Here is a 15,482-nt window from a genome sequence, read left to right as displayed (position 1 = left end):
GTCTTGTCCTGTCCTGTCCTGCCCTGCCCTGCCTGTCCTGTCCTGCCCTGTCCCCTGCCCTGTCCTGCCCTTTCCTGCCCTGTCCTGTCCCCTGCCCTGTCCTGCCCTGTCCTGTCCTGCCCTGTCCCATGTTTTTTCCTGCTCTTTCCTGCCCTGTCCTGTCCTGCCCTGTCCTGCCCTGTCCCATGTTTTTTCCTGCCCTGTCCTGCCCTGCCCTGTCCTGTCCTGCCCTGCCCTGTCCTGCCTGCCCTGTCCTGCCCTGTCTCATGTTTTTTCCTGCCCTGTCCTGCCCTGCCCTGTCCTGCCCTGTCCCATGTTTTTTCCTGCCCTGCCCTGCCCTGCCCTGTCCTGTCTTGTACTGCCCTGCCCTGTCCTGCCCTGTCCTGCCCTGTCCCATGTTTTTTCCTGTCCTGCCCTGTCCTGTCCTGTCCTGTCCTGCCCTGCCCTGCCCTGCCCTGTCCTGCCCTGTCCTGTCCTGTCCTGTCCTGTCCTGTCCTGCCCTGTCCTGTCTTGTCCTGCCCTGTCCCCTGTTTTTTCCTGTCCTGTCCTGTCTTGCCCATGCCCTGTCCCCTACCCTACCCTACCCTGCCCTGCCCTGCTCTGTCCTGTCTCCCTGTGGGCAGCTGTCTGTTGTCTCATTGTTGTCGACGTCAGTGTAATGACTGCTTTGGGAGGCTGGAGGTGTGATCAACGTCGTCTCCCTTCCTGTTTGATGCTTTTCATCTTCACCCACCTCTCACCATTGTAAACCCTTCTCCCCATCTCATTTCCCTTCGTGTTGGCCTTCGTCTGTGTCTGTCTGTCTCGTCTACATGTGTGTGTGTGTGTGTGTGTGTGTGTGTGTGTGTGTGTGTGTGTGTCTGCGCACGTGCGTGTGTCAGTGTGCACGTTCGAGCGCGTGTGTGCGTGCGGTCAGTGGATAAAACGCATCATACGCAAGTATGCGTATCACCACAATCCGTCCGCCACGTTCCACCCCCCCTCCCCTATGCCTCCCCCCTTCCACCACCGCTGTCCCCCCCCCCCCTGCCCCCACCCCCCCCTGTCTCCATTTCTTCTCCAGCGCCGACCCACGAACAGGCATCATCGTTGTGTTGTTCACTGTCTGTCTCTGTCTCTGTCTCTCCCTTCCCATCTCTCCCTTTCTCTGTCTCCCTCCGTCTCTCTCTCCCCCTTTCTCCCTCCTTCCCTGACTCCCCCCTCTCTCTCTCCCTATCTTCCCACTCTTTCTCCCTCCCCGTCTTTCCCCTTATCTCTTTCTCCCCTCTCTCTCTCCTTCCCCCTATCTCCCAGCTGTTCTCCCTCTTCCCGTATCCCCCACTCTCTCTCCCCTCTCTCTCTCCATATATATATATCTCTCTCCCCCTCTATCTCTCCCCCCTCTCTCTCTATCTCTCCCCTCTCTCTCTCTATCCCCCTCTCTCTCCTCTCTCTCTCCTCTCTCCCCCCCCTCTCTCCCTCTCCATCTCCTCTCTCTCCATCTCTCCTCTCTCTCTCCTCTCTCCATCTCTCCTCTCTCTCTATCTCTCCCCTCTCTCTCTCTCTCTCCCTCCCTCCCTCCTCTCCCCCTCACAACTGTCTTCCCCCTCTTTCTCTCGCTGTGTTGGTTTAAACATTTTTTTTAATATCAAGAAACAAGGTGCAATACAGCGTTCAATTAATAAGACTTGAGCAACAACAAGCATGAGCTTATATCGTGCTCGTTGGTTGTGTTGTTGGCTGCATGCAGCTGGAGGGATGGTGGATTGATATACCAGTGCAGGTCCGAGTCGCCGATTTCCCCGTTTGGACTGTTGTGTTGATGGTGCCGCCGCCTTCAGTGGCCTCTCCACAGTTTTCCATTGGAGTTTTTTTTGTCCTGTTTTAACTTTACCTGCCGTTCCCGTTTCGCCTGTTCAACACCTCTGTCTGACTCTCTCTCTCTCTCTCTCTCTCTCTCTCTCTCTCTCTCTGTGTGTGTGTGTGTGTGTGTGTGTGTGTGTGTCTTTTTCTCTGTCTGTCTGTCTGTCTGTCTCTCTCCATCTCTCTCTAACACACACATACATGCACACACTCACACCCATATCCTCGCCAAACACACACACACAACGTACACGAATTAGTATTAAGATAGATATGCTTGTGGACGGATACCAATGCTCAGATCGCCAACGAAACCAAAGGACGGGGGTACACAGACGCACAGAATGAACTTAGGGGAGAAGCTTCAAACTGTTTGAATCTGGGGAAAAAATATATATCGCGGCGAATCAAAACGATACAATGACGAACCCTGCGTAGGCGAACCGGGTTCATCCGTTTTAGTGATGGGCGAATTTTGGAAATGGGCGAGTCAGGAATAGGCGAATTGGGATGACAGCGACTTTCTGTATAGAGTCGGCAGGACTGAGGAGAGACAGGGTGGAGAAAAAAAAACAACCCAGTTAATAGCACTCATTGAGTCTCAGCAGACCACAGTTCCTGAGCGGGGGGAGCCAACAGCCCGTGTCATCTGAAAGACCCCCATGATCTACGAACAATCACGTCACGAGAGCTTAGAGGAAGGGGAGTGAGGGTGTGGTGGAGGTTGAGGGGTGGTGGTGGTGGTGGTAGGGGCCTGTAGGTGTGAGGGATGGAGGGAAAGAGGGAAGCGGAGAAACGAAACAGAAGTTTTAAGGACAGCAGCAGAAGTTAACTCCCAAGCGAAACAGGAAGGCAGATAAAATGAAAGGTCCTGTGAAGCGTCTGTCTGTCTTTGTCTGGGTATCTATGTGTCTCCATCTCTGGTTCTCTGTCTGTCTGTCTGTCTCCCCCCCCCCCCCCCCCCCCCCCCCCCCCCCTTGCCCCCCGTCTCTCTCTCTCTCCGTCTCTCTTTTACTCCCTCTCTCACTCCCTCTCTCTTCATGTCATGCCAAACCTTACCATACAATGCAGAGCAGTGCAATACAATACAATGTAATACAGTACAACACAACATATCACAGTACACTACAGTGGTGTACAACACAACACGACACTCCCTGCACGACACAGCACAGCACAGTCACCTATTTCTTATCAGTGCTGGCCATATACACAGTTCGATCAACTGTTGCATTTATAGACCTCCTCTGCTGTTCTGATGGTCATAGTCGAGCACGACTGACTATCCTAAAAAAAAACCCTGTACCCGTGGTGATCTCTGACCAGGTGTGTGGTTTACCTGTGTGTGGTGGGCAGGTACATGGAGCAGGTGCCAGAGGCCAACTTCCTCAGCCAGGTACAGCGGAACCGGGAGGTGCGGCTGAACCTGATGGAGCCTGACCTCGGCTTGCTGGAGGTCAAGGAGTCCTTGACCCACATGCGGCGGGTCAGTCTGACCTTTGAATTTATTTTGTAACACACACACACACACACACACACACACACACACACACACACACACACACACACACACACACACACAATTTGTTTGTTGTTGTTGTTGCTTCTTTCACTTAAGTCCCTTGTTTTGGCGAGGTCTGGATGTTAACAAAGAAGAAAAAAAAGCATGTTTGTTGCTATTATTATCATTATTATTGATTAGTAGTAGTAGTATCCTCATCCTCAACAACAACTTTATTATTATAGCCATGATAATGATGATGATGATGATGATAATGATGATTTTCTTCTTCTTGTTGTTCTTCTAATCATCATCATCATCATCATGATTCATCATCATCATCATCATCGTGATTCATCATCATCATCATCATCATCATCATCATCATCATCGTGATTCATCATCATCATCATCATCATCGTGATTCATCATCATCGTGATTCATCATCATCGTGATTCATCATCGTCATCATCATCGTGATTCATCATCATCATCGTGATTCATCATCATCGTGATTCATCATCATCATCATCATCATCATCATCATCATCATCATCATCATCGTGATTCATCATCATCATCATCATCATCATCATCATCGTGATTCATCATCGTCATCATCATCATCATCGTGATTCATCATCATCGTGATTCATCATCATCATCATCATCATCATCATCATCGTGATTCATCATCATCATCATCCATCATCATCGTGATTCATCATCATCATCATCAGATGTTGATTTTGCTCTGACCTTTGTTCGTTCCTTCACGCCTCTACGTCCAGAACCTGAGCGCCTTGCTGAACGCGGACCTCATGCAGGGTGATAGCCCCCGGGGCCTGCAGCCGTCCCCTTACAAGAGCGTAGACCGGGAAGGCAGCGGCGGCGGGGGCGGCGGCGGCGGCGGCGGCCGACGTCTGTACCACCATGACGTCATCGTGGACGACGAGGATCTGGTGGCCTACGGTTCCGGTTCCGGTTCCGGTAGTGGCGATGGTGGGGATGATGAAGGTGACGGCACGTCCAGGCCTATTGGTGAGTGTGTGTGTGTGTGAGAGAGAGAGAGAGAGAGAGAGAGAGAGAGAGAGAGAGAGACTAGGACTGTGTAACTCAATATTTTGTGACTCATCGCTATATGACTCAGTAACTGTGTGACTCAGCGTTGTATGACTCGGGACGGTTTGACTCAGCACTGCGTGACTCGGCGCAGTATGACTCAGCTTGGTGTGACTCAGCACTGTGTGACTCAGCAGCTCAGGACTGAGTGACTCAGTATTGTATGACTCAGGACTGTATGACTCATGGACTGTATGACTCAGCACTGTGTGACTCATGGACTGTATGACTCAGCACTGTATGACTCAGGACTGTATGACTCAGCACTGTATGACTCAGCACTGTATGACTCATGGACTGTATGACTCAGCAGTGTGTGACTCATCGACTGTATGACTCAGCACTGTGTGACTCATGGACTGTTTGACTCAGCACTGTGTGACTCATGGACTGTTTGACTCAGCACTGTATGACTCATGGACTGTGTGACTCATGGACTGTTTGACTCAGCACTGTGTGACTCATGGACTGTATGACTCAGCACTGTATGACTCATGGACTGTTTGACTCAGCACTGTATGACTCATGGACTGTATGACTCAGCACGGTTTGACTCATGGACTGTATGACTCAGCACTGTATGACTCATGGACTGTATGACTCAGCATTGTGTGACTCAGCACTGTGTGACTAATGGACTGTATGACTCAGCACGGTTTGACTCATTGACTGTATGACTCAGCACTGTATGACTCATGGACTGTATGACTCAGCACTGTATGACTCATGGACTGTATGACTCAGCACTGTATGACTCAGCACTGTATGACTCATGGACTGTATGACTCAGCACTGTATGACTCATGGACTGTATGACTCGTGGACTGATTGACTCAGCACTGTATGACTCATGGACTGTATGACTCATGGACTGTATGACTCAGCACTGTGTGACTCATGGACGGTATGACTCAGCACTGTATGACTAGTACTGTATGACTGACTCAGAGATGTATGACTCAGGACTGACTGATCCAGGACTGTATGACTCAAGGCTGTGTGACTGAGTACTGTGACTCAGCACTGTATGACTCACAGCCTGTTGGCGACTCGTAGGGAGCTGTGGTGCTTTCCGACTCAGACTGACGCGAACTCATCAGTTTTGCCATCAGAAACTATAAGAAGGTGTGGTAACAAAGAGTAGAAAGGGAAGGCATTTCGTGTGTGTGTGTGTGTGTGTGTGCGTGTGTGTGTGCGTGTGTGTGTGCGTGTGTGTGTGCGTGTGTGTGTGTGTGTGTGTGTGTGTGTGTGTGTGTGTGTGTGTGTGTGTGTGTGTGTTGTTTTTCTTCTTGTTTTGTTTGGTAGTTCTTTTTTGGTTTTATTGTTTCGTTTATGTCTGCAAGTGAATATCATGCCTTATTCTCCTTCTCTCTCTCTCTCCCTCTCTCTCTCTCTCTCTCTCTCCCTCTCCCTCTCTCTCTCTCTCTCTCTCTCTCTCTCTCTCTCTCCCTCCCTCCCTCTTTCACATCCACACCCCTTCCTCACCCTCCCCCCCTCCCTTTCACCTCTCTGTCTCTTCTTGTCTTTCTAGGTTCTGTTTATGTCTCTGCTTGTCTATTTCTGTCTCTGTTATTTCGTTCTGTCTATCTATCTCTATATTTTTTTTCCATCCACCCATCCATCCACCCACCAATCTATCGATCTATCCATCCATCTGTCTATCTGTCTATCTATCTATCTATCTATCCACCCACCCACCTATCTGTCTATCTATCTCTATATTTTTTTCTATCCATCCATCCACCAACCAATTATTCATCTATCTATCTATCCATCCACCCACCCATCCATCCATCCATCCATCTATCTATCCATCCACCCACCCATCTATCTATCTATCTCTATCGATATTTTTTTTCTATCCATCCATCCACCTATCTTTATCTATCTATCCACCCGCCCACCCACCCACCTATCTATCTGTCTGTCTATCTATCTATCTATCTATTTGTCTATCTATCCATCAACCCACCTACCCACCTATCTATCTATCTATCTATCTCCAAGGTAAGCAGCAGCCCTGTCTGACCAGCTTTAAACGTAACTTGACTGGCACGCGTCAGACGACGGGGCGGGTCAGTTTACTGTCAGACTGTAATTGGGCAGGAGACGAACATCACGTGCTGGTGGAAACGATAGCTGTCTTCGCCCTCCCCCCTCCTCTTCCCCTCCACTCCCACCCCCCTCCCCAGCCCCCACCCAAGCCAAGGAAAAGTCGGCGGGTTAGGGGTGGGTGGGGTGGGGATGTGAGTGAGTGTGTGTGGGGGTGGGGGGGGTGGGAGGGAGGAGGGCAGAGGCAGACCAGTTCTTGACACAGATCGATGGACATGACTGGGGGTGGAGGGTGAGGGGTCGGGGGTGGGTGGGTTGGTAGGGGTGAGGGGTAGCCGTCTGCTGTCTATCATGCCCCCCCCTCCCCTGCCGTAACCCCCCACCCCCTCCCGTAGCCCCCCCCCCCTCCCCCCGAAAAAAAGAGAAAAAAAAAGTGTCACTATCCCCCCTCCCCTGCCCCCCTCCCTCCCTCAGTCTTTGGCATGTAGCCACAGTGTGTCCACGTGTTTCACGTGTTGTTCTTGACGTTGCTTGTTGTTGTTTGTTGTTGTTGTTGTTGTTGTTGTCATCGTTCAGTAGTGTGCAGTGCCCAGACTGCAAGTAAATGTATATTGCTCGCGATTTCCAGTAAAAGTTAAATGCGCATGCGCAAGATCCAAGATGGCCGCGGAACTCTCCCGCGGTCTATTTACGGTGGGACTGCAAGTGGGGGGGGGGGGGGGGGAGGACACGGGGTGGGGGGGGGGGGGACGTGTGTAATTTTTTCTCACGTGCTCACGGAAACTCTATAGTTGTCCGCCTCCCTCATCTCTTTCCTTGTCTCTCCCCCCCCCTGCCCCCCACCCCACCCCACCCCCCACTCTACCTTTACCACAGCAAAGAGAGAGAGAGAGAGAGAGGGACCAGTTCTTGACACAGATCGATTGACATCACGTGAGGGGTGGGGGGGTAGAGGGGGAGTGTGTGTGTTGTGGGTGTGGGGAGGTTGGGGGTGGGGGGGGGGAGGGAGGGAGGTAGGCGTGGAAGTCGTCTGCAGTCTTATCACGGGGGTCCCAAAATAGTGCCACCGTCACCCCTTTGAAACACCCCCTTCCCATTCTTTTTTTTTCCCCCTCTTCTTTTTGATGCTCTGTTTTTTTTTGGGTTTTTTTGTTGGTTTTTATTGGTTTTATTTTTATTTTATTTATTTTATTGTTGTTTTTGGTACCCCCCTCCCCCCCTCCACACACACCCCCCTCTTCTTCCTCCCTCCCACTATTCCTTTTGAACCATGATTTTGTTTCTTTCTCTCTCTCTCTCACTGTCGAAAGGATTGCATTGTAAATGCAAATAAAACAATGTCCGTATCTCTGTCTGTCTCTTCTGTCTCTGTCTCTTTCTCTTACTCTCTCAAGGCAATGCCTAAAATCTTTATCCTTGAGTAATAACAGTTTTTGAATCTTTTGAATCCCCCCCCCTCTCTCTCTTTCTCTCTCTCTCTTTCTCCCTCTCTCTCTCTCTTTCATATTTATTTATTCTTTATTCTGTGGGCTTTACTCACCCTTTAAGAATCAAGTGTACCTATAAACCATATTCAATCATTCATTCATCATCTCCCTCCCTCTCTCCCCCCTCTCTCTCTTTACTGGCTGTGTCTATGTCTATGTCTGTGTCTATGTGCGAGTAAAACAACAGACGACTTGAACCATACAGAAAGAGAATAAAAAAAAACCCAACTGAACTAGCATTGCTTCATGACGTGTGTGTGTGTGTGTGTGTGTGTGTGTGTGTGTGTGTGTGTGTGCGTGCGTGTTTGTGTGTGTATGTCTGCGTGCGCTTGTGTGTGTGTGTGTGTGTGTGTGTGTGTTGTTGTGTGTTGCAGAGACCCCCATCACCAGACGACCCACGCGGCCACCGCCCTCCTCGGGGGCTGCCCCCACCCTGTCCGCAGTGCTGCTGCTGGTGGGGCTCCTCCTTGCCCCCCTGGCCCCCCGCACCCCCCTCCTCTAGCCCTCTTCCTCCTCCCCCCACCACTCCACTCCACTACTCCCCCCTCACCCCCGCCCCCCTTCACTGCCTTCCAGTCCTTCAGATCCACGTGTGATCAGGCTTGGAGCACAACCCCCCGGCCCCCCCATGTCTGCCAACACCCAGTGTTGGCTCTGACTGCAAAGAGAGAAAGGAGTGTGTGTGTGTGTGTGTGTGTGTGTGTGTGTGTGTGTGTGTGTGTGTGACAGAGAGAGAGAGAGAGAGAGAGAGCGTTTAACATGTTGGAGATTCGAAAAATCAGTACCAACAGAAAAAAAAAAAAAAGATTGGATATTTGTGTGTCTGAGATACTGAACCTGATTACAAAGAAAAGAAAGACCCCCCCAAAAAAGTCTTGACGCTTGTATGCAGGACATTCTAAAGCCGAATACTACAAAGACTAGACGTTTCTGAGAGAGAGAGAGAGAGAGAGAGAGAGAGAGATTCTAAAGCTTGAAAACAACATAGAGATGGACTGGACGATTGTAATCAGGAAATTCCAAAGCCGACTACAAAAAAGAAAAAAAAGGGGGGTGGGGGGGTAGGGGGGGGGGGGAAGATTGTGTGTAGAGGATTCTAAAGCCGAATACAGTAACAACAACAACAACAACAACAGCAACAACAAAGATAACTGGACGGCTTGTATCCAAGAGATACTGAGCTTGAACAGAAGATGGCGTGGACTTTTCCTAGGGATAGTTGAATGCGTGGAAAGGTTGGGGGGAGGGGGGGGGGACACTGGATTCTCTGCCGGCAGAAAACTGGACCCTACACTGGGACACGTTCTGGAACTGGAATCCGACGACAGTGGACGAGATGCTGAAGACAAAGAACGTCAGAAATGTGACACATAACAGAGGAATACTGGAAGTTGCTGGGTTTAAAAAAGAACGGGTGGGTCAGTTTCGCTGTCTGAAAGAGTAGGACGGACATTGGAGTGTAACCAGAAACATTTTCAAAACAAAACAAGTGGGCAAGGGGGTAGAGACTTAAGATGGAATGTTGAATGAAAAAAAAAAAAGAACACAAAAAAGACCATTTGTGTTGGAGGTGTGTGGTTGCGACAGGTGGACACAAGCGATGACCACTGAAAACTTAACACTGGGCATCAACAGGTTAAGGACAGACTGAACGCTGAGTACACGCGCTTGACTCGAAAACTTTGTTTCATAATGTATTTCATTTACTTTTTTTTTTTTTCTTTTTTTTTTGATGAGCTAAGAAAGGAACGAGGGCTCTGACTTGTCCAGGGATGCTGGTGATTCAGCTGAACTGCTGAGCATGAATTGAAAGGAACACTGCAGGAAAACCACGAAGACGAACGCTGTTACCTGGCTTAAGGAAACGTGTGATGGTTGAGAAATGGGCGAAGGTCCGTGAAGGATGGGTGTGCGATTATTATTATTATTATTATTATTATTAAAATTGACACCTTTTTATCAAAAGCTAGTCTTATTTTACAGTCAACACTTTGTATACACTATCTCCAGTTTGGTGGTATTATTATTATCTCATTACTACTACTACTATTACTACTACTTCTACTTCTACTACTACTACAGTTGGACACATTTTTTTATCAAAAGCGAGTCTTATTTTACAACCAACAATTTGTATACACTTTCTCCATTTGGTCTCCTTCTTCTTCTTGATATTATTATTAGTATTGTTATTGTTGTTGTTGGTATTCTTCTTATTATTATTATCAAATGATGATGATGATGATGATGATGATGATTGGGTGGAAAGGGAGGAGGGGAGGATGTCTTCAGAGTAACGACAGAACACCACGAACCAGGTTGGTCGTGTGGTGGAACCCTTAAGGGGGAAAAAAAAAAGTCTTGGAGGAGATGAATGTGGGTTTTGTGGGCAAGTGACTGGACGAAGAAGCAGCTGCTGCTGCTGTTGCTGCAGACAGTGTCCGAGCGAGCCACAGGGTGTGTGTGTGTGACCGGGACGTCGGTCACTGAGACAGTGTGATAGATGGAAGCGGAGCGGACACGGCGTGTCGGGAGTTCTGAGTTCGGAGCAGCTCGGCTGAAACAGGACAGTGAGCGTTTCTGGTTTTTTGGCTGCAGGTTCTGATGGGTTGAGATGTGGTGGAAAGGGTTGAAAAGAAACTTCTGGAAGGGAATGTGTGGAATGGAATGTTTTTTGGGTTTTGTTTTGGTATTTTTTTTTTTAACAAACAGCGTAACATGTAGGAGTTAAGTTGTTGAAACGTTTAACAACAACGTAGGAGTAACGTTGTGGAAATGTTAAAAAAAAAGAAGAAACAGATAGAAATGTAGTAGTGCAATGGTTTAACAAACAACAACATACGGAAAGGTTTAACAAACAACAACATACGGAAAGGTTTAACAAACAACAACATACGGAAAGGTTTAACAAACAACAACATACGGAAAGGTTTAACAAACAAAAAAAAACATATCGGAGTTAAGTGGTGGAAATGTTAAAACAGCAACGGATAGAAGTGAAGTTGCGGAAATGTTCAAACGGACAATGCTAGGAGTTAAGTAGTGGGGAAAAGGTTGACCAAAACGACGACGACAGCATGCAGGTGAGAGGTTTGCCTGCAGCCGGCGGCGCTGGGTGAGAGTGGAGACCGGAAGAAGGTGGTCTGGGAAACCGCACCGGGCACCGGAAGTTGCAGCACTTTTGAGACCAGTCTGATGTTCTTCAGACTGTTCCAGCAGGTGTGGTTGGTGTGTTGTTCCTCCTCTTCCCTCGTTCAGTCGTTCACACACTGTTGTCAGGAAAAAGCCCAGTTTCCGTTGTTGTTGTTGGGTTGTTGTTTTTTTTAAAACGCCGCGGTTTTTATGATGATGATTTTGGCTTTCTCACAGCTGGAGAGGGAAGGGGCTGATGTAAGGGAACTGCAGTCCCAGAGATGTTTAAGCACTATTTTTTTATGATGATGATGATGATTTGTTTTTTGTTTTTAAATCTTGTAACTCCACAAGGACTGGTCCTGTAAAAAGGTTGATAGCATATAACGTCAGCATTTTTTTTTTTTTTTTTTGCCGCATGCGGAGAACAATGTCTTTAGACGAGGATACAGCTCGTGGATGTTTATCGATTGTGTAAGAGTTTTCTTTTTCAGTACATGTTTTGCACTTTTCATTTCCCATAGTGTGCCTTTCTGTTCGCGGAAGAACGAATCATGTTCTAATCATCATCCATGCTGTTCTGGTGTAGGGGTTGTCCACAACAGGGATGTGACAAGCTGACTGAATTGTATAGTGAACCTGGTCATGGGAGGTAAGGAGTCCAACTGAGGGAGCCACCACGAAACCCTGCGGATCACTTTTTCTGCAGCGGTTTGTATGCGTTGAATTCAGTTGGAACACAGTGGTAATTGATGCGAGATTACTTGACATGAGATTCATCCACTCACGTTCGTTTTGAACCCCTCTGTGTCTATACGGGAAATTGCAGTTGGATGATAATGATGATAATTATACCGATGATAGAAATATACTATTTTCCACCTGTAATTCACTGACATGTTTAGCTAGCTTTTTTTGCAGCCCTAGCAGTGTTATTATTATTTTTTCTTTTTTCTTTTCACGTTTATTTATTTGTTTATTCATTTATCTATTTTTGAAAAAAAAAAAGAAAAAAGCTGATGTGTTTATACCAGTCGGATTGTGGCATGAGCAAAAGAAAAGAAAAAAAAAGAAGTCAAATATTTCCCAGATCCATATTCACAGATCCGATTTAAAATGAATTGGGGGGGGGGGGGCTTCGTAAAATGATGAACACCGATTATCCGCGATTTTTTTTTTTTTTTTTTTTTTTTTTTTTTACAGCGTGTCTATGACCGGCGACAGGCATGATTTTCACTCATTTGTTTTTTGACGGCACATGTCAGGGGACACTGTTGCACTTGTAGCAATGTATGTATGTATGTCTGTAGCACACTACAGCAGCTACAATTCTTCAGCGGACGGTTTGCACCACCTTGCAAGGAACCATAGCCTGCTTTAGTGGTGAACAGAGAAGACTGATTGTTTTCTATATTTTGTTGTTTCTTTTATTTTTTTCTTCCTTTAAAAAAATGAATCGGACAGATCGTTATCTTTTAGCTGAAAAAAATTATATACAAAAAAAGAAGAAACATTTGAATGACCAGTAAAACAGTGCAATGATGGATTTTTGAATTTTTTTTTTTTTTTACACGAAACTATTTTAAACAGGCCATTGTTTTAAGCCACGGAGGGGAGAAAGCGGATTCATTTTTTTTTCAATGTAGATTCTACAGTTGACAATCTGAATATGTGTAGATGTAGCGTCTTCTGGTGTTGCAGTCTGTAGTATAGCGGTTTCCACAAACGATGACATGTAGCTTTGTATCACAGATGGCCTCTTTTGCGGCATTGGGCTATAAGCATTGTCATTATGATAGAAATGATAATAATCCAAATGATGGTAATAATATCATTTATTTTCAGTCTAATATCATCATCTTAGATGAACAGACTATAAATAAATAAACGAACGAAACGAACGGCTCTAAGCATCATAGTTTGATTTGATTTTAGTCTTGTTAAGAAAAATCTCTTGAAGCCATTAAAGGCACCCCCGAAAACGGACTATGGCTGCCTACATGGCGGGGTAAAAACGGTCATACACGTAAAAGCCCACTCGTTTACATGTATACGAGTGAACGTGGGTGTTGCAGCCCACGAACGAAGAAGAAGAAGAAGAAGAAACGTTAAAAGCGATGTCCCACGAAGGCTTACTTCCCCTGAAGCGCTGGGGGTTGACAGCACAAGTGTCGATATTGCCGAGGACAGGTTTATACGCGCATCTTTCCTGTAATTTTTACCTGGCTGATTTCTGACACCAGTCTTAATTAATACACAATGTCTTATTTGTAACGCTGTAGTGTGGCACGTCTGTTTTATTGGAGCTGTAATTATTATTATTTTTTTTAAACGAGTTGTCTGCGTATGGAAACAGACAGACGTATGATGACTCGACTTTAGTGGACTTTACCTTTAGTTGCAAGTCCACGGCTTTCGTGGACTTTATGTTTAACATCTGCAGCCAGTTTCAACTCATGTGCATGTCTGTGCTTTCTAAAGAGACTGCTGTAATCTTCGTTTTATTTCCATTACTTCGTAAACAGTGAGGCAATTACGTGTGTTGAATGTGACGAAAGGATTTTCGTCTGTTACTTTCTTTTTAACATTTTGGAGTCATTTGGTTGCCATAGTTGTTGTTTTTTTTCTTCTCCTAAGCTTCACGACTACGTCTGCTATGAGATCAGTACATTCTTCTTTTGAGAATAAAGGAAGATAATATGATTTTTCCTACATACATCAAAAGAAGATGCTTCTCCGCCTCTTGTTGGGGAAAGACATCTTTTTTTGGGGGAGTGGTGGGTGAGGGGCGGGTGGGACGGGGCGGGGGTATGTAAATTGATCAGAAAGAATCCCCCGAAAACGGAGTATGGCTGCCTACATGGCGGGGGGAAAGAACGACCATAACACGTAAAAAACCCACTCGTGTACATACGAGTGAACGTGGGAGTTGCAGCCAACGAACGCAGAAGAAGATCAGAAATTTTTTTTTTTTATGGGGTGATGGTGGGATTAAAAAAAAAAAAAAAAAAAAAAAAGTTCATTGGCTGGCTGACATATTGTAAATATCCCTGCAACCTATCAGTTAACCGTTCTCACTTCTGATGTCACGTGATGCTTTCTCTACGTCAGTTCCGGGCTGGTGTGGAGCACGTTCAGGCTTTCTGATTCCTTGTGATGTTCTGGAGCAACACATTTTTCTCTTTGTTGGGTCAGTTTTCATACATGTTCATCATGTATAATGATGTTGTCTTAAGGTGGTTTGTGTGTGTGTGTGTGTGTGTGTGTTGTGTGTGTGTGTGTGTGTGTGTGTGTGTGGTTAAATGTCTGATCATCAAAAGTTGTACATATATTATTGAGCTTTCTTGGTGTGTGTGTGTGTGTGTGTGTGTGTGTACACGTCCGTGGTCTTGAGTGTTTTTTTGGGGGAATGTTCTTATGCTTCAGTATTTTGTATTTTGTCAGTGCATCACGTGAGGATGGGGGTGGGGGGGGGGGGGGAAGGGTTATCTTGTCTGTGAGCGCGCGCGCTCGTGTGTATGTGTGTGTTTGTGTGTGTGTGTGTGTGTGTAGAAGCGTGCGTACGTGTACGAGTGTCGCCAAGATGCCCGTGGTAAAAGAAAGCCATTAGCAGCAGGGTGGATTGTCCACAGTGTCGGAACAAGAAAGAGACAGCAGAAGGCAGGCAGAACACACACACACACACACACACACACACACACACACACACACACACACACACACACACACACACACACACACACGCACACACACACGCACACACAGAGGACAGGGATGGTTGGAGGGGGCAAGGTAAAGGAGAGCAGGTCAGATCAGTAGTGATGTTTCAAGAACTCCTCTGTTGAAACAAGACAGAGAGAGAGAGAGAGACGGGAGAGTTCTCTTGAAAATGTACATTTGTTGTGATATGCTTCGACATGCGCCGGTGGGTGAGGAGAAAGAGAGAGGGAGAGAGAGAGAGAGTGTGTGTGTGTGTTTTAGGGGTGGGGGTGGGGATTCCGGTGGTGGATGGGATGAATGCCCCTCCCTCCCCACCCCCACCCCCCTCAACCACACACCACCACCCACACCGTCCTGTCATGGCTGTTGTTGCTGGTGAGAGTGTACGGCTTGGCGTTTCTATGGTGCTGTTACTGTCTCGGTTGATGAATGAATGGACGAATGAAGGAATGAATGAAGGAAGGAAGGAAGGATGCTGCTGTCCACTGTCGTCCATCGGTTTCCTCTTCCTTTCCTTGCCTTCTTTTTTCTTTTCTTTCTTTTTCTTCCCCCCCCCCTCTTCTCTTGGCTTCGTTCCTGTTCCATCCCTGCCTACACCTGCTAAACTGTCCTGTGTGGGTTTTTT

At 47.0% G+C, this 15,482-nt stretch overlaps 1 protein-coding gene across 1 annotated transcript in view; it reads left to right on the top strand.

Annotated features, from left to right (window-relative positions):
- The window catches only part of LOC143288979 (glypican-5-like), a 158,815-nt gene extending 146,630 nt beyond the window's left edge, over nucleotides 1-12,185 (top strand). The window contains exons 8-10 of the mRNA XM_076597700.1: nucleotides 3,199-3,328; nucleotides 4,136-4,385; nucleotides 8,380-12,185. Of these exons, the coding sequence (XP_076453815.1) occupies nucleotides 3,199-3,328; nucleotides 4,136-4,385; nucleotides 8,380-8,507 (508 nt within the window). The 3' untranslated portion in view covers nucleotides 8,508-12,185. The remainder of the gene's footprint in view (nucleotides 1-3,198; nucleotides 3,329-4,135; nucleotides 4,386-8,379) is intronic.
- The last annotated feature ends 3,297 nt before the right edge of the window (nucleotides 12,186-15,482 follow it).

Source organism: Babylonia areolata, chromosome 13 (assembly GCF_041734735.1).
Source record: "Babylonia areolata isolate BAREFJ2019XMU chromosome 13, ASM4173473v1, whole genome shotgun sequence".
Taxonomy (NCBI): Eukaryota; Metazoa; Mollusca; class Gastropoda; order Neogastropoda; family Buccinidae; genus Babylonia; species Babylonia areolata.
This window is presented reverse-complemented; position numbering and strand designations above follow the sequence as displayed.